We start from the raw sequence: 25,510 nt of genomic DNA on the forward strand, positions 1-25,510 counted from the left end.
GGCGTTTCGGGACGTGATGATGGCTTTGTTTGTTTGGTGTTTTGTTTGGGGTTCTTTGAAGCGTTTCTGTTTGGTTATGGTATATATTTTCTGTTTTGTTGTACATATCTTTTTGTAGAATACACCTGACTGCCTTTGTTTTTTTTTTGGAAGAGTACACTTTTGGCAGATAAAACAAACAAGCAAGCAAGCAACTGAATGAACAGGTTGTTGAACAAGGGAGAGAGATCGCCCGCGACTCATTCCCATCTCTTCCACTCTTCTAGGTTTCTCCTGAGCTCCATATCGCAGTCGTATCCCCGTTCCTCGTCTTCCAGTAACTGGCCCCTGTGTTTCCGATACCGCTGCTCGGCCTCATACCGTTGCAGGGCAATCATGTTCAGATAGGCCAGGTCGTTTTCCTCCACAGCCTCCCGGAATTGCAGCCGCATGCGAGGAGAGTAGAGCTGGCAGCTTGCCTCCCGGCAGCGAGCCAGCCCTTCACCCGGGGGCAGCCGCATCATGGTGGAGAATTTACGGGCGATGGGATAGTTGGCCTTGACCATGGGCCACACTATGTCATCATAGCAGTCCTCGCATACCGTGAACTCCGGGAGTTGGGGCATGTAGTGCCACGTATTAAGCGCTACCCGGTTACGGCGGCAGTCCCGGAGCACAACCTTTCGGCGAGCGTAGGCCATGAATTCACGCAGGTCGGGCTGGGGTGAGTGCTCTTGTTCGGCACGGTTCGCAGCAATGTCGAGAAGGTCAATGTACCGGATGAAGCGGGGGCTATCCGTCACAAAATCGCAGACTCGCTCTTGCAGAGCGGTGCAAAGCTTGAATGTATCTTGGTGCGGGGGCATGAGGATTCTTAGATTCCGGACACATGCGGAGCAGACGTTGAACTTTGGAAGAAACGCTCCCGTGGCAGGGTCGACCACGCGGTACCAGTGCTGCTCGCTGACAACACGCCCTGTGCATGGCTTGGTTCCTAGAGGTGGCTGGGTGATCTGGCAGAGCAAGTGCAGATGGTCGAGTTGTTTCTGTATGGATTGCATCCAGGCGAGCCGGGCCCATGGCTCGCTCATCGCACAACGGACCTTCTCCGAGCGTGGCCGGGGGGTTCCTAAGATCAAGAGGTCGCGGAACTTCGACTTGCGCATCTGATTCACGCATGAAGGGCAGATGTTCAAGTGAGTCATGCCTTTGATTGTGTACCAGTCCTGGTATCCTGCCACTGGGACAGACCTAGGGCAGGGCAACAGACACTGGCCAGACCTGCTCGGAGATGGGGGGCGAACGGGTTGTGGGAGGCTAACCTGTAGAGACTGTAGCTGCTCGAGGGTATCTTCCAAACTTTTCAAAGAAGCGGGCTTTAGGCCCCCAGTTTGAAATGAAACAGTTCGTTTGGGGAGGATGGGGGCAGACTGTGTCTCAGGTGACGGCACCAACTTTGGCACCCGCGCTTCGACGAGAGAGGTTGGGCGTGGACCTTTCTTGACTGATGGTGGGTCAATCGTTGCCACTTTGCGTGCAAGTTGCGAACGGGGCGCCTGGTTAGCTGGCTCCTGCGTAGTAGGTGGATTACTTTTGGCAATAACTGGACCACTGGGCTTTGGAACAGAGACCGGGGTAGGTGGGTTTGTCTTCTGTGCATCTGGGAAACCACTGGACTCTCTCTGTTCATGTTTGCGCCTCAGTTTCTCTTCCAACCTCTCCGCCAGGCTTAATGTTCTCGGGGATGCTGTGGAAGGGGCTTCACTTCCTTTAGGCTCCGGGTTTGGTCCTGGCTTGTTACCATGATCTTTTGCCTTAAGTGCAGCTGAGTTAGGTTGCAGGGCACTAGTATTGATGCTCGCCGGCCGCTTTGGGACAGAAGAGGTAACAGGCTTGTTTGGAAGGGGAGCAGTGTGCACCTGAGGCACCGGTTTCGTGGCCTTCCGAGGCCCTGGGCTGGCCGGGAGAGGCTGCTTGACATTAGCGGCTGACTGCCTCGCAGGCTGGTCAGGTTTGACAGCCCGCGACTCCTTCGTGATGGCAGCAGACTTGCTTGGCAACGACGATGCAGGCACTGGAGAAGACCGTTTGACAGTTTGCTGTGGGATTGAGTTGACTGGAAGAGGGTGCTGGACCTTAACTCCTGTGGGTCGGTCAGGCTTGATGCTCCCTGGCGGCTTTGAACCAGATACAGCAGACTTGTTTGCCAAGGAAGATGTACGCATTGGGAGAGGTGGCTTTGTGGCCTTGACTGGGCTTGGGGCAGCCCGAGGAGGCTGCTGGACTTTGGTTCCCGGCGGGTCCGTAGGATGGCCAGACACGGGCCTCTTTGGAATGGTGGAAGCAGGCTTGTTTGGCAATGAAGAGGTTCGCACAAGGGTAGACGGCTTTGAAGGTTTCAGTGGGGTTGGGTTGGAAGTTGCCTTGTGTAATGCTGGGGGGCTGTCCTTTTGTGCCTTGGCGCTTTGGGGGCTAGAGTTCACGGGTTGAGAAGGTAATGACTGATGGCCAGTCGTGGGCCTACTGCTCTGTACTGGTTGAGGGACCGGTGCACGTGGCTGGCCTCGAGGGGATGTGTCTCGAGACATAGGTGGTGTCGCCAAAGGCGCTGGCCTGAGCTGAGGTCCTTGCTGTGTGGCATTACCTGCATCGAACAGGCAGGGCTGTTTGGATTCCGAAGGTGGTGTTGGTGGTCCGGAACTATTAACAGAAGAGGTGCTCCCGTGGCCATAATCTCCCAAGGTATCGGTCTGAACGATGGACGTGAGTGAGAACGTTTCAATGATCACCGGGTATTGATCAATAGATCCTCTGGCGCAGACTCCTTCAATTCCCGGCTTGTCTCCAATCTTGGCCAATCCGTGTAGCTCCCGGGAGAGCGATTCAAACTCGTCTTCCACCGAAGGCGAAGGTGGCCACCGGGGCCGCTTGTTCCAGAAAAACATGGTTGATCACAGGGAAATAACCAAAAACGCAAGACAAGAAACTAAAAAAAAAAAAGCAAAACTCCGGCAGGCACGATGTCGACAATCCAAGACGAAGGGGAATATTGTACAGTTGCTTGGTGCAGCCAAGGGCTATCCTGTTGCAGCGGTGCGGTGGATTAGAAACTCTTTCCTGGAAGCTGGCATGTTATGTTCGTCGTGACGAACTCACTTGGAGTTACGAAGAGAACACGGTATATAAGCACGGGTTGGATCTGGGTGAGACAGATTGGGCCGCAACTGGTGAAGGCAGTGTGAAAAGAATTGACCGGAAATGCGTTTTTTGAGTCCTTTGGAATTATTAATATTAATTAGCGGGGTATTGGGGAGTGTTTTAGTCTATCAGAAAATATAAAACAAGCAAAAAGGGGAAAATATGACAGTGTATATAAATCCCAATGAGAAGCTGGTCGGGCAGCGCCTCTGGATATGATGGCCCTATCAGGGCATCAGCCTAAGCATTGGGCGGAAAGGCGACGAATCAGGCCATTGGGGTATGAAACACGGCGGTCGTGGCCAGACGAAGCTGTTTGGCTCTCTGCAGGCCAAACCAACAGGCACCGAAGCCAGAAAGCTACAGTCTTTGGTCGAGACCAATATGATAGACGTCCTTGCTGCACCTATATGTGAGTAAGTGTGGGACGAAGGCATCCATGGCGATGCAAAGGCGCCAGATCAGCCAATTTTCGTTAGATACCAGCTGAATCCCCAGCGGATCGACCAATAGCTCTCGTGAAAAGTTTAAAGGAAAAAAGAATGTGGGTAAAGGTTGCAGGACGGCCGCCAGATTGTGGGGGAGACAGTTGGCTCCAGCCTGCTCATACGCGTAGAAAGGCGAGGTGAGGCGGTTGCGTGAAGCGCCTCAGCCTCTTTCATCATTGATTTCGACCATTGGTCCTTGTTGGGCCTCATTGCCCGGGACAAGTCGCCTACTGCGGTCTATGTTAGTCAAATTATAGGGTCCATGACGGCATTCCGCCGTTGTTGTCATGGAAGACTATGATGCCATTCCGACTGTTGTAGGCAATTGCCGGCGCTGAGTTGGCTTGAAGCAAGTGCAGATGACCGCGGAGTCATTGGGGACTCTGGAAAAAAGTTACACAATTCATAATGGATCGACCATCGATGATGGGAATAACACAATGGTAGACGATGCTACAGTTGGGCTGTGATGAGATCGTAGAGACGATCTCGTTTCCTCGGGCATCATGTGCTACTGCATAAAGTGTAATCGTGCATTACAACTGACTAATAAGATTATGGCAGACCGTGCACAAATCCCATGATCGGAGTTGATCCGTCGGAGATCAAAACGGGAAGAAACTACTGGCAGTCCGGGAGTAAAAAGCCGACGGCGCTCTTCCGATGGCGTCATTCCCGACGGAAGATCACTTCGACTCCAGTCATAACAAGAGGATCACCAAAAGTTGGAAGAAAATATTGCAAGGAGTATGATACAGCTTACTACCAATTAATGGTATCAGCACTGCTGAGATAATAGAGCGAGATTGTAGTTTCCTGAGATCTCTATAAACAACGGCATAGAGCCGCGATATGGAAACTGCGGGGAAGAGAAAGTCATGGAGGAGGGATGAAGGACATTCAAACGACGAGATAGCAGTCGGGATGACAAATCAACAACAGGAGCGATGGATGAAATGCTAACGAATTGCAACAAGACACTTTTCGTGCTCGTACGTAAACCAAAGTATCCAGTTACCCACCTGGTGCTATTTGTTAAATTATTATCCGGAAGCCCCTCCTCGAATGTATCTTAACCGCTTCTTCGCAACTCGTCTTACTTCCCTTCGTACAACTGCCACGAGGGCTACTTCACCAAGTATTGCCCGTCTCTCTGCTATCCGTGCTCAACTCCGTCCATCACCCGTCTCCCCATTTTCCTATCAAGCCCGCGCCATGTCCGTCCCATCGACCATGAAGGCCGTCATCGTCGAGAAACTCGGCGGCCCCGAGGTCCTCGAGTTCAAATCTGACCACCCCGTCCCGACCCCGCAGGAGGGCCAATTGCTCGTCAAGAACAACATCTCCGGTATAAACTACATCGATACCTACTTCCGGACGGGTCTGTACCCATCTGCCAAACCCGAAATCCTCGGTCGTGAAGGCGCCGGCACGGTGGTCGCACTGGGCCCGGGCCCTAACCCCTACGATTTTAAGGTCGGCGATCGCGTCGCTTGGATGACCACAGGCGGTTATGCCGAATACACAGCTGTCCCGGCGGTCAAGACCGTCAAGATCCCCGACGAGATCACCGATGAGGATGCCATAGCTGCTTTCCTGAGCGGCTTGACGGTTATCACCCTGGCCAAGGAGACCTACGCGGTGCAGAAGGGTGACTGGGTGCTGCTGCATGCGGCAGCTGGTGGTGCTGGGTTCCTCATGACTCAGGTTCTCAAGTCCCTCGGTGCCAAGGTGATTGGAACGGCAGGTGGTCCCGAGAAAGTTGCCTTGGTGAAGAGCCTGGGCGCGGATGTGGTTATCGATTATCGCAGCGAGGAGGGTAAGGATTGGGTTAAGAAGGTTAAGGAAGTGACTGATGGACGGGGTGTGGATGTTGTTTATGACTCCGTGGGAAAGGATACCTGGGAAGGAAGCTTGGAGGCCGTCAAGAGAAAGGGTACTATCGTTTGGTTTGGTAATGCCAGTGGCCCGGTGCCCCCTCTGCCTCTCCAGTAAGTTCATTTGTTTTGCGTTCACCAGGCTCTCATCCTAATCGATTGAACAGAAAACTATCTCCTAAGTGTGTCAAGGTTGCTCGGCCACAACTGTTCGGCTACATTGAGACGCGCGAGGAATTTGAATTTTACGTTAATGAGCTGTTCGGCCTCCTCAAGTCTGGACAGCTGAAGGTTAAAATTCACAAGGTTTACCCTCTGGAGCAGGCTGCCCAGGCGCATACCGATTTAGAAGGCAGGAAGACCACCGGAAAACTTCTTCTCAAGCCATGATTTATGCACAGGACATATATGTAATGAGAAACGTTATATCCAGTACAGTGAACAGAGTTGCACACTTATGGAGGACTTATGCCAATCATGATATCTTCACTATCTCGAGTTGTGTAATGCGTTAGAATTAGTGCAAACAGAAACCTGCCATAACACCGAAATAACAGCATTAGCTTAGGGTCGCATTAGGGGAAGCATGGTCTGTAATCGACACTGCAACCAAGAAGGGAACGTTATGAACACGCTTAATGTAGAGCCATTTGGATCCAGCGGAAGCTCAAGACCAATACCAGCTTACAGCGTTACCTCTTTCTTTTCAACGCCATCGCCGTTCGACTCCTCAATCTCAGCATCGTCCTGTCCTTTTTCAGTCAAGTCGACCGACTGGCTATAGCCCAGCATAAGATCATTGCAGAGAACAGTATACCTTGAGCTGTAAACCGTATGAACATCTTCAAAGAAGTTAAATCCGGAGTTGAGTTCCCACACTGGCGTGATCACTTTCATCTTGGGATAACAGAGCTTGAGCAGACTTTCTTCCAGGAAAAATTGAAAATCAGGCATCGAAGCAGCCCCAGTTTCCCATAACAGTCTTTCCTCTGCACTTAGGTCATAGCAAGGCTTTCCAGGATCACGGTACGCTTTACCGACCATTCGTCCAACAGGGTTGAGGTCAGGTGCATGGTGTCGGTAGAATTCACGAGTCTCTAGCGTGGGAGGGAAGACTGCAGTCACCTCGAAGCCGTGAATATCTGGCACAAGCGTCGAATGCAATGAATTCTGGCTAGCCAACGTCTGGAATCGAAGGGTCATGGCATTTGTTCCTGAACCAGCCATCGCGAACTTAACCACTTTACGCGCCACGTCGTTTCGCATAAGGAAGTTTCCGTTCTTTCGGTTATTCCAATTATTTTCCTCGACATTCATATCGTAGAAGAAGCCACCGAAGAGAGTAGAGCAGGCCTTGTTGAAATCTCCGGGGCTGGAGGTTGCGAACTCCTGGTTCTGCCACAGTTCTTTGGCTGCGATGTCACACGACCTGCGCGCCTCATCGATATTCTCTTTGTACTCGGGGCATACCTCATGGTAGAGGAGATAGGAGAGGAAATTTCGGATTGTGACAGTGGCTAGCTTCACCATGTCCTCGCTTTCGGGATTGAAAAAGTATGGGTAGTACGAGGTCCTGCCAGATGTTAGCCATATCAACCATGTCTAATTGTAAACTAGGTTATCTTACAGGTACCCCTTCACAACAGCGTTGAAGTCGACTGTAAGCTTCGTACACGCCTGACGGATGTTCGCCTGCCCTTTAGCAATAAGAGCTTGCTCACTATCAAGTTGCTGGAGCTCTTGTTCATCTACTCCGGTGAACATCTTGGGACCGACATCGACACCTCCGTATGCTAGATACCTCATGAAGACCTCGCGTCTCTCAGGCTCCAGGCGACGATTGTTCTGGTATCGCAGGATGGCGGCCTCGATGCGACTAGGACTAGGTCAACACTTGGAGATCATATGACCACAACGAGAACTTACTGGATAAGAGGTCTGGATCTTTTCCATGGCATCTCCAGTTAGTTACAGTCTCACAGCTGAATCGTTTGACTCACATGTCATAGAGCTTTTTCTCTTCCTCATACTCCTTTGGAGTCATGGGTGCATCGACATAGTATTCCTCAAAACCGGTAGGCTTGTTCTATACGTAGTCAGATAAAAATTGATGAGTCTAGGTAGACAGGGGAAGTACTTGAGTACCTTTCCGTGCTTAGCTTTAGACTTAGGCTTTCTCTTCTTCTTTCTCTTAGGCGCAACTAAATCCACAGTAGCCATATTTTTCTCTTCGTCAACAACAGACGGATTCACAGAGTTAGCTAACTTAGCTTGTTCATCTGCAGCCTGGCTAAGTTGAGTCAAGGTAGTGTCACCATCGCTCATAATTGGCTGAGAGGTAGAGTCGGCTTGGTCGTCTGCAGCCTGGACAGGAGTAAGCAAGAAGGATTCTCCACTGTCAACAGCTGCCTGTAGCTTAAACACGGTCGCGCTACCTGCAGTCTTGACGGGATCGGTTACAGTTGCTTCTCCATCGTCAAGACGTGGGTTGTGGGAGGGATTGGCTTGGCTGTCGGTGACCTCTATAGGATCAGCTACAGTAGGTATCCCAGCTTCGACAACTGCCTGGTGAGTAGAGTTGGGTTCATTGTCTATAGCTTCTTGAGGGCCAGTCAGGCTAGCTTCATCACTGCTAACAACCGACTGGTGGGAGTCCTTGACGTCCTCAAGGGGACGGAGGGGCAGGCTTTGAAGAGCCTCAGTATCCTTAGCAGCCATAGCGAGATTAGTGTTCTCTTGGCATTGAAAAAAGATATTCAGTGTAAGGGGGAAGAGAAAGAAACCTGGTCTCAGATGAAAACAAAAAGGGTGACTGGGAGATATGAAAGAAGAAAGATCGAGTGAATGGTCCCAAAACAAGGCATGGTGTGTGCCTATCAAATACTATGAATGCCTGTTCACTAACAAAAAAACAGTCAGATACCCGGTACACTGCAGCTCGTTTGCAATTTTTGTGTTTTATATTCGTGTACTTATCATCTTTCATGCTGTTTGCATGTAGTACAAAAGTCACATCAGCCCTTGGGCAGGGATATCATCAACAACGAAGTCAGCCTTGCTCTTTCACCCTTACTTGTTACTCTTAAGGTGATACTGATAAGTACAATCACATAAATTGGTGTAATCAGTTAGAATCAATACATAGAGACGGAAAGCTGGGAGATATATATAACATATAGTATGGTTACATCGAAAATCTTCCATCTTGATTATTGCCACCAGTCACAATAGAGTACTCGGGCCGTTCCGCTGTTGGGCCTTATCAGATCCAATCTGAAAGATTGGCGTGAATGAGTGAATAGTTTAGACAGACTTGATGGAAGTCCCTCATACGTGTTACTATGGGAGACTTGCTTTAAGATTAGACCCGATTTCTTGCTTGCTCTTAGCCTTCTAAAGTACTGATCAGAGGAGAATACCGCATAGACTAATTATTCTTAAACTTGTTAATTTATAAATTATCCTTTGATATTAGTGCATATTGTAATTTTCAAGTTATCGAAATGGATATCGAGCCTGCTGACACTTAATGTTTCAATGATAGCCCGCTACTGCCAGGTACATTGCACTCTACTTAGAATAGGGGAAAGCTCTTGCGCCGCTAATATATACCTAAACAACACATAATTCACTTGTGGCCCTAGCCCTTCTCCAGACCGAAGTATCATATCACACGGTTGGGCAACCTTTTGTCCTCTTTACATCACTGCCTGAAATGCTCCGTGGGTTTGATTAAGAATCAGGATATACCTAACGCCATGCATCGGTTGTTGTTTCGAAGAGAAAGAGCGAAGCCGACAAATCCATACATCGACGGATGGAGGTTTACTGTGCGACAACATATTGCCCCTCCTCCTACTCCAATGAGTGATTCGTTCGGCTTGAATGATAAGACTGGAATGAAGGAAAGAAGGAAGCTTCATCCGGTCCAACGATGCATAAAGCACCCTCCACTGCGGGGATCTGACGGGCCATTTAGTATTGAGTTACAAATCTGCAAGATGCTACAGGTTGGCAATGGCCAAAATGCTCAGCTGGTTCTCGTTGAAGTCATTAGTGATGTGCCATTAAAAGGCTTGGAAAAGGGGACGCGAGTAGTGGCGAAGATATATGACCCTTTGTACCTGGATGATGACGGCGGCTTTTTGGACCCTTTCGTATGTGTTGACAAACACTACACGCATGAAGTAGCTGCATACATGGAATTCTCAGACGTCCAGGGTTCCATGGTCCCCCAATACTACGGGTCATTCTCCTTGGCGGTGCCTGTTGACGCATCCACTACACGCGACGTCCGTCTCATCCTCATTGAATATATACCTGGGGCTTCAATGCGGGATCTTTCTCCCCGAGAAGTACCGCGACGAGACCGACAGAAAATCATGAGGGCTATTGTCCAGTTCGAAACTTTGGCGTACACCCGGGATATTGTTCTACCAGATCTCCAACCGAGAAATGTCATGGTGACCAACACTTCTACCCGCGAAAAAGCCGTTTGCATTGATTTTGGTGATGCACTCTTCGGCCGTGGGAGTCCTTTCAACAGTCCTGTGATTGACGCGCATCTCCTCCCAGGCACTTACATTTCACCCTTGCTGCGATGGCATGCAGCCTTCAGAACTCGCATGCTTGATTTTGCCGGTTGGATTGATTGGGATTGGCAACCGTGGCTTGAGACGGAATTCAAACATACAGCTTTCACGATTACCTCAAGAATTCGAGAGACATTCCTTCCAAGCCATGTGTTGGAAGCTTGGTGGCAATCTCGAAAGAATAGGGAGCTTTCTTGACTGGAAGTCTTACTTTACTGGAATGAATAACGGATGAAAATTAGGTATCGACTATTGCGCGAATGGAATAGCATCTTTGGGCCAAGTCTAATCACATTTCCTGGATATGACTTGGGTCAATTTGGAAGATCGTTTCTTGCCATATCCTGTGCTGGTTTTGATTTGAACAGCTGGTTCGCTGGACGGCGCTTGGCCATTTGGTGTATTTCTGCCAGCCTCCGAGCAGTCTCTTCTTTTCCTTCTTTTATGATTCCTTTGTTTGTCGCGTTACTCTCTTCTCCCTTTTCACGCCATGTTTCAATTCCTCAGGATAAATCTGGTTTCCTGTAGTGCAAAGTGGGGTTTGTCTAGGTAGATCTCAACCATAATAGCATAATGTGAATATCCATTCGAGGGAGATTCATCAAGATTTAAATAAATAAGAGAAAATCACGGACATGTCGATGTTCTATGTGACATGCAGGACGCTGAGGCTACGTTTCAATTGAGTTCCTGTATGGTTGACAGGGAGAATGCAGCGCTAGAGTGGAAAGGGAAAAGACGTCAGTGCTGGAGCGACTCCGAGGTTCCACGTTTTTAACCTTAAGATTTATTTATCCGTGACTAAGTCCGTTTAAGGGGACTTCCCCAGAGTGATGGCACGAAATTCCCCCCTGCTTGCCGATCATTAATATTGCACCGTTCAGCCTCCTCTTGCTTACCTTGTTTGTCTCTCCTTTAGTGTCCTTTCTGCTGCTCCTTTCCCCTTTCATTTTCTCCAACCTAATATTCTGCTTCACCCCCCTGTCCTTTATCTTGTCCATCCTTGATCCCATCGTTTGATCGTACCGCGATCTATGGGATATTGCCATAGAATTCTGTCATCTTACCTGCATAAACATCACTTTTTTGCTGTTTAACAAAAATTGCCATAAAAATGCCATCCTCGTCGAGGTCAGATAGCTCCAAGGCTCAAAAGCTGGACAATGACAGTTTCGTCGCTTTTGACCATGCTGCGGCTGGACAGTAAGTCCTCTCTATCCGCCTTTGCTCCCGAACCAGGCAGGAATACCCTTGCAGCAAGAGATGGTTACGCATGTGGTTCTCCAAATCGCATACCAGACTGCACATTTTAGACTTCCAAATATGGAAACTAACTATAATAGTGAGGGCGTTCGCTGTACCCCCTCCGGCTCTTTCATCGCGAAGCCTTGCACTCCCGCAGAGGTGGCGTTCTACGAGTCCTGCGCCCTCCACCCAGCTTTCGCCGAATTTATTCCGACCTACATCGGAAGTTTGACCTCTGCAGATGAACAACAACAGCCGCTTGCGCTCGCCAGTGCCCAGCCGGGCGCTATCGTTCTTCCTAGCTCCGATTCGTCCGAAGTATCGACCGCTGTCGCAACCCCCCAACCGAATGGAGACGCAAATGCGCCCAACGCAGCAGCAGCAGCAGCAGCAGCCGTGGAGCAGAATTGGGTTCCATCGGGTGGAAAGAAGATTGACACGGGATTGTCAATTGTGTTGGAGAATGTCGCATGTGGATTTAAACGACCGAACGTCTTGGACGTCAAATTAGGCGCAAGATTGTGGGCGGACGATGCGCCGCTTGCGAAGCGAACGAAACTGGACGGTGTGTCTAAGGAGACGACTAGCTCCAGCCTGGGGTTCCGAATTGCCGGGATGAAAGTGTGGACTGGTGTTAATGGGGAGAACGATGAAGGGGGCAAGACCAACCCGTATGCGACTAAATATGAGGGTTCAGAGGGCGTAAAGGGCGAGGTCGTTGAAAAGGACGGCTACCGGCGTTACGATAAGTGGTACGGACGTGCATTCAGTGACAAGAATGTTAAGGAGGGTTTCGAGACTTTCCTTGCTGGCGCGAAGGCTGGCTCGGTTGACCGCTCGAAGCTTATCGCTAGGAGACTGGCCGATGAACTAAAGAACCTGCAGGAGGTTCTCGAATCCGAGGAGAGTCGGATGTATTCCGCCAGTGTCTTGATCGTCTATGAGGGTGACCCCGAGGCGATGGAGATGGCGCTTGAGGAGGAAAAGAAAGTCAAAGAAAACCCAAAAGAGGACCCAGAGGAGGATGAAGACGACGAGAGTTTTGAGCTTCAGCTCCAGCAAGACGGCTCTGTTCAAGTGGTGGATCTCCCGGTTCAGAAAAATGGTCAACCTCAGCAGGCCATTAATATCAGCATCGATCCGGAAACCATTCAGATGGGTGATTCGGATATTGAAGAGGACGAGGAGGAACCTCCGAAGGCGCATGATCTCCGTCTGATTGATTTTGCGCACGCCAGCTGGACACCCGGTCAGGGACCGGACGAAAATGCACTCAAGGGAGTACGAAATCTGGTCACAATCCTCAATGAGCTTGCTACGGAGTAAATGTACAAGTTATCATCTGGACATGTATCCAATCGTCGCTGGCGACGGGATATCATACTCATGCGTCTGTTTATCAATGTATTAGTGAACTGCCAAGTAGTGTCTGGATGCTACGCTCTATGTTAAAGATAGACTCTAGCAGCAGTAAATAGAATAAAGCGATAACTAATCTCCTTCCACGATCGAAGTAAACCATCTCCTTCCCGCCTTAACATTCCCCCAACCCAGCGCCATACACAATCGCAACCACTAGCTAACACATCAATTGCTTGCACTTTTCAAGCCTTGTTTCTCCCTCATTATAGACCCTCCAGGCTCCAGCGGAACCAGAACCTGTCCTGAGCAGTATCTAACGCCCAATAGCTGGAATCCGGAGGTAGCTCGCTTTCCAGTATCCTGGGACATTGGAAGGCGCTGACTAAGCCAATACAACGCCGCTCCGAACAATTTGTATCGGAACTATCGCAACAGCGAAACCAACCCCAGCAGCTGCCAACAAAATGTTTCCCACCCGTGCCCTCCTGGGGCGTTCCGTCTGGAAAGGTGAGTTTCCCTCCCCCGAAGCCTACAGCGATCACAAGCCCCAAGACAGACACAGCTCCGCTAACACAATCCATCGCAAACAGGCCCAAACATCGTCCCGTACGTTCATCCCATCAATCAATAACCCTCGCCAAATAGACCTTGAACCGAAGCAACATCCCGAAACAAGCTCCCCATAGACATCACTCGGACCCTATATATGATATCGATAACTGACAGGGCTGGAATCCCACTAGTCTCCCTCTCCCCCGGAAGCTCCCTCCCCCTCCGAACACACCCCCGATCAAGACGCAAAAGCGCGGAGCAACTATTCTCCCTAACTTCGTGGGCTTGCGGTTCTCGGTGCACAACGGGAAGAATTACCAGGATGTTCTGATCACTGAGGAGATGGTCGGACGGAAGCTGGGTGAATATGTCGCGTATGTGGCTTTTTTTCCCCTTCTTCTTTTTCTTTTGCTGTTGGGACGTTTTTGTCGATGGCTGACTTGTTGGTGGTGTGCATCTACAGGACCCGGAAGAGGTTTACGTATAAGCAGTCGAAGAACAAATAGATGGTTGGTTCTGTTTGGGCTGTGTGGGTTGTGCTCTGGGGATGGGCAATTGCCTGACTTGAGGTCTGCGGGGAGGATTTACTATTCTCTATTGGCGTTTTTCGTATTCTTGTATATCTATGTCGCATATGTTGAATGTAAAATTAGCCGTTACTGTCACTGTGGAGTCAGGTCAATCAGTATCATTGAGTCCATCTTATGGTCTATTCTTCGGTTCTTTATAACGCATAAGGGAAAAAAAAAAAGCAAGGCAATCACTGTCGGCATGAAGTAGTGCAAATTGGATTATCTCCGTCGATTCTTCACCATCCCAAACGCCTATGCAAAATCTCGCGTGGTAAAATTTTAGAAGCCCAAATGCAGGATATCGTTTGTCCCCAGCCCAGTATTTACGCCAGTAAGCACACCCCCTTCCAATTAAAGTCGACGTTCAATCTTCAGTCGACAGCGATCTAGAACGTAATCTCCAAGATGGGTATCGCCATTCCCAAACTAGTCGTCGACACATGGAGTACAGTCTCAGGCTCGCGTCGTCTCAGGACGCGGAAGCAAGAATATGCTGCCATCTTGCGCCTCAAATTGCCCAGCCAATGGCCCACGGGGCCTCTCGTCGTGGTACCCCATCGCCCGAACTCTATCGGTAGAACTCGCCTCTCTTGACACTCACGCCGTACTCACCAACCGCCATTCCCAGATCTTCCATGGTGAGCACTGTCCGTCCTTGCCCGGAGCCTCCTGAGCCACCACCGCCAAAGCCGGGCCTTTGGATTCCTAGATGTGTATTGGCTTTGCCCTTGCCTGCATCTCCGCCCGAGGCGCCAGCGGCAGCTCCTGCTGCACCAGCGCCAGACGCCCCAGTGGGCACGCCGAGACCCGACGCGGCGTTAAGACTGCCCATTGGGTTGCTGGCGGAGGAGCTGTTAGAAGCCCGAATACGTGCGTATTGGTAAGAGTCCGCGGCAATATCAGCAATGAATTTCTGGGTCGCCAAAGCGAGAAGTCGGGCTAAGTGTGGGGGTGTTTGGTTGGGACCATTCCCCGGGGGTGGTAGGCCGGCAAGGGTAAGATAATGAGCTGTTACAGCGTCAGGGATCTATCGAAAATTAGTTTTTGTATGATCATGACCCGGGTTTTATCGTATAGAATGAATGAGAAGGATCATTCCCTAAAGGGAAGGAGGGGGGGGGGGGAGAAAAACTTACAATAGGCGCATACTCATCCATTTTGCCCAGGAACTCGCGCAAACTCGTCTCCTTCTTCGATGGTGCTGCTGCCGTCGCAAAAGCGTCGACTGATGTTGCGGTCTGGATTGGGTTCCCTACCGCAGGGTCTTCCGCATCGGTTGCGTTTGTCATTTTGGTGTCGTTGCTTGCGTTCATATCAATATCTTGGTCGATGGAAGCGTCCAAGGCAGTACCATCTGCTGCCTCGGGGTCAGGGTTCGGAACAGCTGTCGCCCCGGATGAAGCTACTGGTTCACCAGATGCCGAGGCGGATGACGCTGAGGGTTCTTGGGAGCCAGGCTGTGACAAAGGTGGTGGTTGCGACGAAGGTGGGACAGGGGTCTGTGATGGCGCTTGGTCGGCCATGGTGAGAACAAAGGAAGTACCAGGTAAGGCGATCAGGAGATTGGGTTGTAAAAAAGCAAATTATCCGTGTTTGGCAGTGAGCGAGTTGGAACAGGGTACGTCGGGGTCCGATGAATCGCGGCGATACGTCGATGTGAACAAGCGGAGAGAGCTTAGCTTTCTTTACCCGTGCGCGGCCCAACGTGACTGACGGACTCTCCGCGATTAAATGCCGATAAATTTACCCTTCTTCTACCATTTACCCCGAACAATGGGACCGGACGCTTGACATTTCGTATAACTCACGCGTTATCATTTCATGTTATGCAATAAAAGTACATTCATTGTTCCATATAATCTCCTCCTGTTCGTGAAGCACCTATTTACTGTTACAAAACGTCCCATATCGAAACCATATATGGAATGCCAACCCGCCATTACTCTTTCAACCCAGATAAAACCATTAAATAAGCAGAGGGGCTTTTTGTAGCAACCAGACACAATTGAAAGCTTAGAACGCGGGCGACAAACAACTGCCCGGGGCAAGAAAAAGAAAGGGGAGAAAGAAAAAAAAAAAAAGAGACAGAGAGATCCAGTCCAGAAAGGATTCAAGCAAAAGAGGAAGAAAAGCGAGGGCAGGAAGATTCAATCTACTGCCCAAGATGCATATTTGGATCAACAGGATCCTGATGGTGTGGGTGATGCTGGTGCTGGTGATGTTGGTGATGCTGGTGCTGTCCGAACTGATCTCCATGCACCTCCTGCCCAAGGGTCTGCATCAAATTCTGCTCAGCAGTTTGATCGAATGCGGCATGAGCACCGGCATCAGGTGGTAAACTGGGAGACGCCGACATGCCGTCATGACCGTGTCCTAAGGCAACCGGCTGAGGATGTGCGCCAGCTAGGGCCATCATTCCTTTAATTCCTTCGACATGAGCTTTGTCTTCTTCTCCTTGCTTCTTTTGCCGCTCTCGTGCTTCACGCTTGGCAGCCTGGGCGGGCGCACGAGTTTTCAATTCACCAGTAACAAACTTCAGGTAATAGGGAACTTCGATTCCACTCTTAAGGAAGAAGAGTTTCAGATTGCGCGCCTTGTCTTTGAGCTGAACCTGATTCCGATCTTTTAGTGCTTCACTAATAGTACCTCCTGGACCAAACATAGCTAGTATCTGACTCCAGTGGGGCCCCTTGACACGATCCAGGCCAGCCATCAATGCGTTCTCCTCTTCTGTTGTCCAAGGTCTACGCTGGCTTGGTAGGCCCGACTTGCGGCTGCTGGGGGATGACTTCGCCGATGCTGCCATACGAGCCCGCTCGTAGAGAACTTGGGTCGGCTGAGATTGCGAATAATGAGGTATGCCAGGCATGTAGCCATGATTGGCCGCGGCAGAATTTGGCCTTCCAGGCATGGAAACTGGGGCGCCATGGTTGTATTGTTGGAAATTAGCCTGGATTGGCCCCTGCTGAAAGGTAGGCTGCGTAGGTTGTGGTTGATAACCTGGTGGCGTAGGACTTGGCTGATACTGCTGATGATGAGGGTTCTGCTGAGGTGGAAGCTGGCCACTTGGTTGCGCAGGAGCATATCCATGATAAATTTGCGCACCTTGCTGGGTTGGGTGATGAGGTACATGTTGCTGCTGGGGTTGCTGCTGTTGTTGAATTGGGTGTTGAGGCTGCTGGGGCGGCGGCGGCTGGGTTTGTTGTTGGGGCTGTTGAGGTTGCTGTTGGTGATGGTGCTGTTGCTGTAGCTGCTGCTGCTGCTGCTGCTGTTGCTGTGACTGCTGTTGAGAGCGTCTCAGCCCATGGCCCTGCAATGCAATCTGTGCTGCACGAGCTGCACGAGCAACGAGATCGCCATGCATGTTTCTGTCGACAGGAACGTCGGGAGGCTGAGAAGCAACTGGAAATTGGCCTTGAAGGGGAGCGTTGCTTGGTTCTTGCGCATCCCCACTCGAAGAGGATGGCTGGCGTCCTTTAGCTATCTTCTTCGACTGAATCAAATTAGTACTGGAGATACTCTTGACTGAAAGGGACAGCTGGGGCATCAAACCTGCTGATTACTGATCGTATCAAAATTCTTTGTGACATAGGAGCTAAGATCCCTGAGAAAATCTTCCCAGTGATACTTGTCGGGCAAGGCCTTCATCGCTTCTTCGTTATTGACATCGTTGAGGAGGATATCACGGCGCGACTTGGCGCGATTCACAAAATCGGTTTCGCTCGGGGCAAGTTGACGAGTGCCTGGGCGCCTTTCAAGTAGACGCTGCTCTAAGTCGTCGGGAAACAAGTCGTACAGCAGCTCAGTCCGTGATCGTTCCGTGTTGTTCATTGAGGCAATGAACGCCTGTGTTTTCAGCTCTAGGAAGAGAGCCCCTTGTACTTTGAGTAAACGACCACCCTCCGGGACAAAGACATCGAGGAAGTTATCATTCAGCTCGGAAAACCCAATTTCTTGTGTTCCAAAGATGCTGGAGACAAATGAGGCAAGGTTGGCCTTCCTGATGATGTCAACTTGAGAAGACTCTGTGAGCTCAAGTTCGGTAGCAGACAGGAAAGACTTTTTGGTCGAGTACACTTTCTTGGTGTGGTCGAAAAGCGACCGCATGGTAGCATAGGCCTGTCCATTCTCGGAATCTGGCTCGGAGACAAAGGAGGTGATATCCTGGTAGGTAGATTTTGCCAGCAGAGATAGAATTTGGGTAGACTGAGCGGACGTTAGAACATAATTTGAGTCATACAAAGAGGAAGTGCAGTTCCAAGACAATGCTTACCAGGTTGTCAAGAATGGGCAAGCTTTGAATTTTGAGGTGGGAATTTGCTTTGACAAACACCATTCCTTTTGGAGCCGACTGGCCAGAAGTATCGGCTAGTTGCTGCTGTCCGATAGCGCATTGCTCCTCAACGCGTTCCGCATGGTTCATAATGCTTGAAATTACTGTAGCTATGTCCGTATCAATGTCCTGGTTGGGTTCTGGTGCCACCGTGCCTTCGGCGGGTGTCTCGATGTGACTAGTAGTAGGTTTGTCATCATGGCGTTCTACCGTGTCGACTATACTAGGGCCGAGGGCTGAGGCCAGCTCTTCTTCGATCTGATTTCCTGGTCCTTGGTCCACGATAGTGGGCGGTTGTGGTGGAAGTGAGAGGTCTCCTGGTTCCGACTTCAGGCGCGGCTTCTTGGAGGCTCGAGGAGAGATGGCACCGTCGTCTTCTTCAAGGGGGCGAGACATTTTCGGGGCGACTGTAAAATACTGAGTCAATGTTCGGCTTCACTTCCATGTAATGATGTAGGAGAGCCTTTTGAGTGCTTTCAAGTGAGAATAATGGGCATCCTTCCCTGCTAATAGGAACGGCCGGACGGAGCAAAGGGTTGCTGGGAGGAAGCGCGCGTAACTTACCATTAAGATCCTCATCCTGGGGGATAGAAGTTGGAGGAAGCTCAGAAGAGTCCTTCCCATCAATAGACGGCCTTACAGCCTGTGAATTCACCATGTTAGGAACAGTCAAGTCGGTCTGCATAGGACGTTGACTTCCAAGAGCAGAAATAAGGGCTTAGGGGTAGGGCGCAGGCGTAGGGCTTGCGAGAGGATGAGACGGGCGGATAAATGGCGTGACAGAATTTTCGCCGGGCGGAAAGCTGACCGTCGGGGCCTGAGGCAGCCACGAAGCAACACCACTCGGCAGCATGTATGGCAATAAATGAATCTAGTAAGGAGAAACACGATCGAATGTCTCTTGTTTCTTGCAGTTCAAAATTTATGTGTTACTTTAATCTGGGCATATCCTTAAAAGTCCTCATAACTACCAGGTTCTAGGGTGAATACATACAAGTATGATGCATGTGGCCTCAGGCACTTGTTTCAGCTGCGGAGGTACCTCCGTCCTGTACCTGATCAATCTGATACCTAGCCACGGAAACATCCCTGGATAGTATCTAAGACTTCTTCTTTTGATCATACCATAACTTAGATTTGCAGGATCAAATTTCCAAGGACACTTCCATTCATCTGTACCGTACTTACCTGACCGCCACGGTTGCTTTCGTTGGGATGCTACCTTCCTCAGTCTACACGTCATCGATGGACTACCGTTCCATAATGAAATATCGTCTCTTGAGTTGCAATTGATCAACGCTCAACGAGTCTATCTTGGTACTTGACTAACTTTTTGCAATATTTTATATGGAAAACAACCCATCGAATGATACTTCCTTCCGGGAAGGGAAAGAAGCCAACCCGACCGTTGAAGGTCAACAGCTACTAAACCGAGTGTCTTACCTATCGATATAGACCTCCAGTGGAAATTAACTGCAGCTGCTGATATCGCGGGTATTTGGATACTTTTGTTTGTTATTGGTCTAACAATCGCTCTGAGCTATATAAACTCGTGGGCTACATCGCTTTGCTGAGTGTTTACTCAGGACGAGGCTTTGTGAAGCTACCATCGCACCATTCCGGAGGTATACACTGTCAAGAATACCCACTGGTACACGGCGCCAGTTACGAATGAAGTATGACTTTATGTCGTCATTTCCCATGGACTTGCCAAAGTCAAATGGATGTTACCGGAGTCTAGGCCTCAGAGCTTTCATCCCAATGTTTCTAGCTCTTATACATTCCTCTCCTCCTCCATGTGCCTGGCCTTAGTGAACTGTAATACACCCCTTTCTCCTCTCGCCATCTAGGGGCTTTTACTCGCCCTGTTCTGGATCTTTTATATGATATTAATGAAAACCTCCAATAAGATATACCCCTTTCATGAGAAGAACCATTTGATGATCCTGTGCCCACTATGTTAATCTTTAATCTCCATGTTATCACTGCGGCGGCAGTATTACACACATCCCTGGCCGCTGCCCAAGATCTGGAAGAAAAGGTGTGGGCAGTCGTTGCCTACAACCTTTATGGAGATAGTATTCCAGCAGCCCTACCTCGTCCTAAAGCCTTGACGCCATATGGGGCGAATCAGTTGTATGCGGCAGGGTCTGTTTTCCGGGACCGTTATGTTGCAATACATGAAAGCAATAACGCTTCAGTTACAAGGATCCAAAACATATCGCCGTATTTAATGGATGCTGAGGAGGTGGATGTGCTTTCGACCACTGATCCGTCAGTTGTTGCGTCTGCTCAGGCTTTCATGCAAGGCCTTTACCCACCGCTCGAGATGTCGTTCAACGCAACATTCTCCGATCCTTCATTCCAACTTGCCAATGGCTCAATAGCCACTGCTCCTTTGGGTGGATATCAATATCCCCGAATTATCACTCTTGATGCGGCGGACCCGCGATCAATCAAGCTGGACGGAGATACAGGTTGCCTGCTGCACCAAGTTGCCGATACCGAGTACGAATACAGTCCAGATGCTGAAGAGATCAAGCAGGATTCAGCAGCCTTTTATAGCAGAATTTACCCACTGTCTTTGTCGGGAGTATTGGATCCTTCTTCGGCCAATTATGCGAATGCGGTTATGATCTCAGAATACTTGGACTACGAGTCTGTGCACAATGAATCATTATTGCATAACATCAACCAGGATGACATAGACCGTGCTCGTTCTCTTGCGGACCGCTACGTTTTTGCAACGAATGGTAATATGCCCTCGGCAGGGACAAATGTCAGTGACCGTATCCGCACTGTTGCTGGACGCACCTTAGCCTCAAGTATTCTGGATGCTTTTAACAACAACATCGACTATCGAGGTGCCAACGGGAAAATGACACTCCTGTTTGGTAATGACGAGCCTGCTGTCGCTCTTACATCCCTTATGCAGCTGGCGTCGCCAAAGCATGGAAATTTCTACGGACGTCTTACGCCCGGTGCATCAATGGTATTTGAACTTTACAGTCTGGAGAATAACTCCAGTCCAGCGTACCCCGATCCGTCTCAGCTTTACATCCGATTTCTCCTACGAAACGGAACCCACTCGCCCGACTTCCGATCCTATCCACTCTTTGGACATGGACCCAGCAATATAGCTATTCCTTATACAGAATTTCAAGCAGAAATGGAGAAGGTTTCGGTGGGATCAACGAAAGAATGGTGTCTTCTTTGCAACTCACAAGCTACGTTCTGCTCTGGCGTCTTTGATGGGTATGAGAATCGACCAACTAGTGATAAGGGCCTGAGTCCTGCAGTTGGTGGTGTCATTGGGGCAGTTGTTACACTTGTAGCGATTGCTCTCATTTCAATCCTCGGATTTCTAGTGTGTGGTTTCCGCATGAATCGCACTCGGCGGTCAAGCCTCGGAGGCTTCAAAGGCAACCGCAAAATGGCAAGTGATTCTGATGTCACATTCAAGAATCCCACTTGGGAGGATATCAAGCCAGCGGATACCCAAGAGGCTAATGGCAGCGGTGCTGGTATCACTGTCGTGAGAGGGCATGAGCGCACAGGCAGCTGGGAAATGAAAAGTCAACAACAGAGTAAGAACAATAATGAGCAAGCCACATCTCCGTTTAATGTACCAGAGGAGGACGAATGGCAGATCCATAGCGCTATGCAACCAGTCGCAGCCCGTGAAAGTGTGTAGTGTGTTGCCTTTGGAGAATATTGTTCGCACTTTCTTATGTACTGTTGTTCTTGGACGCCCTTCGTTTCAATTTCAGGCCTTATTTATTCATTCTATCTTAGTTATATCTAACTAGTGATATTGTAATATTTATAACTGCTTGTGAGCAGTGCTGTTTTATATTGCTTATTTATAGTAGAAACAAAAAGCCAAATATCAGTCACGAAGCCGGAGTGCCCAGCTGTGTGCACTTTCCCGATCGGGCAGCCAGGCCATGGACCTTCTGAAACAAACAACAACTCGGGGTCTGCACTTCCAGGGCAACTCTCCTGTGTCATCTCTCTTCTGCCTCGCGGTACACGAGAGAGACATGTCTTCCGTCTAGTCACGCTTCTTCATCTTTCCCTTCCTAAATAGCAATCATGAAGAAGTATGACATCCAAACTCTACTGGCTTTGAGCCAAAACGCGCGTATAGAGCTTAATAAATTCAGCGACCAGGCACTTGGCTGTATGTACACTTGTTTACATCGAACAACCATGCAAGCTTAATGCTAATGATGCTCAACTATTGATCTGCGACGCAGATAATTTGCTCCGCCAAAACCAAACAAACACCAACGCCTTAACTGAACAATCGGTCAATCGGTCAAGAACAGTGTCGAATATTTCACACCAGACTGAAATTTCTCTAAGTCGCGTACAGTGTCCAATTCGCGCGCCAAAAGATCCTCCTCGATCCAGTCGTGCACAGACTGATGCTGGCTTTGCGCGATTTCTGAAGGATCATACATCCCCTAAACACCAGCGCGTTACCGCCGGTGGTCGTATCGTCCCTATGGAGCCACAAACCCCTGTGCCTAAATTAAATTCGCCTGTGCAGAAGAAGCAGGCAACCGATCACGAGGTAGAGGCGCTTGGGTCTCTTCTAAGGATCGAACGCGAAAGTGCATCCGGAAATATTTCAGTAGGGCCAATGGAGTCGAACTCTAATAGAAGCGACATATCAAGGAGCTCTGTCGGCCCTACTGGAATTCTCCCGGACTTTGCAAAGCTATCCCTCGCAAATGGCATATTTGACCAAGCATCTCAAGGATCAGGATACCCGCCGATTATTCCGTGGCCCGCGCCGGGATATGCTGTACCTTCCGGATTTCCCGTTGCGTTCAACAATCAGCAACTTCCCCGCGTTGATCAATACCCTCAAATGGCATATGTGCCGGCATTTCCAGATCCCACAATGTATAGTGCTGGTTCGGGTATGCGCTCAAGCTTCCCGGATATGTACCAAGGCTTGAATATGCAGGGTCCTATGTCTTCTTTACCAGCATCATTTCAGCCACACTTGGCTGTGTCAACAGCATCTTCTGACTTTGCATCATGCAGTAACGCTGCTAGTGCGGGTTCTTCCTCAGCTTTCAGTCAGGACCAAATGAGTTATGAACCTGGCTATCCAACTTTTGCGCCTCAGGTATATCAATTTGCCGGTAATCAGTTCCCAGCACTCAAACAACCACAGTATCTCTCAGGAACGTCCCAAAGAATGCCGCATCTGAAATGCTTGGACGAAGCTAAAATGCAGTATGAGTCTCTTTCAGCTCAGCTCTCCCGTCTTGACAGGTATATGGCTATACACACCTGGGATATAGACTCTCGGTCGAAAAAGGTAATGGTTGAACAGCGAAAGAGTTTGGTGCGAGAGTTGGACGTAGTCCGAATGTATAGAGAGCAGCTGGAGCTGATTTTTGGCAAGCCAAACATGAACGGTTCAAGCGACCAGCAAAGGGTCAATGCTGATTTACTCGTACCGCCTAGTGCCTATCTTACAGGAAGTACGGCAGACTATCATGGGTTTTTAGGGCCAATGTCTTCATCATCCAGTGCGAGCTGCGCAGGTCAGACATTGCCTGCATACTTGACTCCACCTACACTTCCCATGTTTTGCCCAGACAGTGAAACTTCCATCCCAGTGTTTCCGTGGCAAACCTTAGGGAATCCAGACTCAGCTGTAGGTGTTAAAGATATTTCCGCAAACAGGACTCTCGGAGTTCCCTATTTGTCTCAGCAAAAAAGTGAACTGAGAACGAACCTAAACGTAAACCAACGAGACAGGCAAATCTACACCTCAACTTTCAGCAATGGGTCTGACAGCACCGGTGATGAACAGACATCATCTTGGATGCCATCGCCCTTAGATCTTCAAAACCTGTATCACAAAATCGAAGAGGTCACAGAGCGGGGTGAACCTGTTGGCAGACTACTCAAGGAGTTGTCTGTTATTACTACACAGCTCGTAAAGCAGAAAAGGGAAGGAAGAATATCTCATCGGCCAACACGAGGTAAACAGGGGTTGCCGTCACTTCCAAGCGGTAAACCAGGTTCAGTGAGAATGACCACCAATGGCAGGCCAGTGAAACATGAAGGACATCTCTGGGGATCCGAAGCTCATCCTCGAGAAGCTGTCAAAAGCTGCAGTGACACGTCCTCTACGTCAGACAATGAGGCAAATGGGAAGCTCTCTTCATCTTATGTGTCCACAACGGACTCATGGGCTACTGTTCATGAAAGAAAGTAAGCAGTACTTCTGAAAGCTTATCTCTCTCTCATTTTCAGATTCCTAACAATAGCAGCAAGCGCCTAGTTAGCATGGGCTCTCTGGAAGATCCTAAATATGGGAAGAATCCGGAAACCATTTGGGAAAGGTAAAAGTTACCCAAACATATGCGTAAACCTTACTCACAGTATGCTATAATAGCCCCCGACCACTTTCCAAGCACAATCTTGTGTCAGCTGAGACACATGCTTCAGGTGCTCTACAGAATATTGGATGGGTCCCGGGACGATTAGAAGACAGGGAAGACATCAAGACAAGCAACATTACCACGCTACATCGTGCCCACAAAATTCGTGGAGACCTAGACATGCAGAATATGAAGCTGCCAATATCGTCTTTGAATACACACCTCTTGAGCAGAAATCGGGGTTTAGTGTTTCAAAAAACAGCCGCTTTGGCAGTTCCTCAAAACGTCAACGTACAGGCCTATGTACCCTCTTTTGACGGCCCTGGGGATGCGCCTAGAAACGAGACAAGCCAACGAACAATGGAAACCGGCGATAGGCAGATGCAGGGGACCGTACTCTATAGCTCGCCCCAAGAGACTCGACCATGGTATATGCCCAAGCAGCGCCCCAAGCCTAGTCGGGAAACCCTACGTGACTTCTTTCGCCAAGTTAGAGATGAAGAGCGACGTGAAATGCGCAACTCTCAAAACGAGGGTCAATCTAATAGCCGATAAAGCAATCGTCCCCATGGCCCCAGACGCAGCTGCATTATCCTTCATGGTCTTTGCATTCCTTCACATGTTATTCTTGGTTTTTGTTTTCAGTTCCTGACTGTTTGTTCTGACCACTACAAAAAAAAGAAACAGAAAGAGTACACAAGTGAGTAAGCGATTTGGACAAGGAGTGTGGCAGACTTTTGGATAACGATGTTAACTTAAATACAGGAAGCACGGTTGGTAATCGATACAGCATTAGGATGCATAGTGTTTTTGAACCCCTTTGTATTTTTCACCTTGGGTCGACCCTTAGGAGAGGGGGCTTACGCTTTTGTCTGAAAACGAAGGTGTTTGAATAACTA

At 49.4% G+C, this 25,510-nt stretch overlaps 9 protein-coding genes across 9 annotated transcripts; 5 read left to right on the forward strand and 4 right to left on the reverse strand.

Moving 5' to 3' along the window:
- Positions 1-239: 239 nt before the first annotated feature.
- Positions 240-2,924, reverse strand: ABOM_009323 (uncharacterized protein; the record flags this gene model as incomplete). Its single annotated transcript, XM_022536451.1, has 1 exon — positions 240-2,924. One exon carries the CDS (start codon positions 2,922-2,924, stop codon positions 240-242), a length of 2,685 nt encoding a protein of 894 aa, XP_022385900.1.
- Positions 2,925-4,730: 1,806 nt separating this feature from the next.
- Positions 4,731-5,932, forward strand: ABOM_009324 (quinone oxidoreductase family protein; the record flags this gene model as incomplete). Its single annotated transcript, XM_022536452.1, has 2 exons — positions 4,731-5,656; positions 5,710-5,932. 2 exons carry the CDS (start codon positions 4,731-4,733, stop codon positions 5,930-5,932), a joined length of 1,149 nt encoding a protein of 382 aa, XP_022385910.1.
- A 294-nt stretch (positions 5,933-6,226) lies between these two features.
- ABOM_009325 (uncharacterized protein) lies at positions 6,227-8,260 on the reverse strand (the record flags this gene model as incomplete). The annotated part of the gene is made up of 4 exons (XM_022536453.1): positions 6,227-7,115; positions 7,170-7,424; positions 7,543-7,628; positions 7,688-8,260. 4 exons carry the CDS (start codon positions 8,258-8,260, stop codon positions 6,227-6,229), a joined length of 1,803 nt encoding a protein of 600 aa, XP_022385909.1.
- Positions 8,261-9,543: 1,283 nt separating this feature from the next.
- ABOM_009326 (uncharacterized protein) lies at positions 9,544-10,332 on the forward strand (the record flags this gene model as incomplete). Its single annotated transcript, XM_022536454.1, has 1 exon — positions 9,544-10,332. The coding sequence occupies one exon, from the start codon at positions 9,544-9,546 to the stop codon at positions 10,330-10,332; it is 789 nt and encodes a 262-aa protein (XP_022385912.1).
- Positions 10,333-11,248: 916 nt separating this feature from the next.
- On the forward strand, positions 11,249-13,799 carry ABOM_009327 (inositol polyphosphate multikinase; the record flags this gene model as incomplete). The annotated part of the gene is made up of 5 exons (XM_022536455.1): positions 11,249-11,337; positions 11,478-12,660; positions 13,069-13,347; positions 13,468-13,667; positions 13,757-13,799. The coding sequence occupies 5 exons, from the start codon at positions 11,249-11,251 to the stop codon at positions 13,797-13,799; spliced, it is 1,794 nt and encodes a 597-aa protein (XP_022385911.1).
- A 634-nt stretch (positions 13,800-14,433) lies between these two features.
- Positions 14,434-15,388, reverse strand: ABOM_009328 (putative TFIID and and SAGA complex TAF10 subunit; the record flags this gene model as incomplete). The annotated part of the gene is made up of 2 exons (XM_022536456.1): positions 14,434-14,892; positions 15,002-15,388. 2 exons carry the CDS (start codon positions 15,386-15,388, stop codon positions 14,434-14,436), a joined length of 846 nt encoding a protein of 281 aa, XP_022385908.1.
- A 629-nt stretch (positions 15,389-16,017) lies between these two features.
- ABOM_009329 (putative MYB DNA binding protein (Tbf1)) lies at positions 16,018-18,856 on the reverse strand (the record flags this gene model as incomplete). The annotated part of the gene is made up of 4 exons (XM_022536457.1): positions 16,018-17,358; positions 17,418-18,071; positions 18,139-18,605; positions 18,763-18,856. The coding sequence occupies 4 exons, from the start codon at positions 18,854-18,856 to the stop codon at positions 16,018-16,020; spliced, it is 2,556 nt and encodes an 851-aa protein (XP_022385907.1).
- Positions 18,857-20,155: 1,299 nt separating this feature from the next.
- On the forward strand, positions 20,156-21,892 carry ABOM_009330 (uncharacterized protein; the record flags this gene model as incomplete). Its single annotated transcript, XM_022536458.1, has 1 exon — positions 20,156-21,892. The coding sequence occupies one exon, from the start codon at positions 20,156-20,158 to the stop codon at positions 21,890-21,892; it is 1,737 nt and encodes a 578-aa protein (XP_022385929.1).
- A 401-nt stretch (positions 21,893-22,293) lies between these two features.
- ABOM_009331 (uncharacterized protein) lies at positions 22,294-25,166 on the forward strand (the record flags this gene model as incomplete). The annotated part of the gene is made up of 4 exons (XM_022536459.1): positions 22,294-22,381; positions 22,458-24,441; positions 24,501-24,572; positions 24,626-25,166. The coding sequence occupies 4 exons, from the start codon at positions 22,294-22,296 to the stop codon at positions 25,164-25,166; spliced, it is 2,685 nt and encodes an 894-aa protein (XP_022385899.1).
- Between the last annotated feature and the right edge of the window lie 344 nt (positions 25,167-25,510).

The sequence above is a fragment of the Aspergillus bombycis genome (assembly GCF_001792695.1).
Source record: "Aspergillus bombycis strain NRRL26010 chromosome Unknown contig00094, whole genome shotgun sequence".
Lineage (NCBI taxonomy): Eukaryota > Fungi > Ascomycota > Eurotiomycetes > Eurotiales > Aspergillaceae > Aspergillus > Aspergillus bombycis.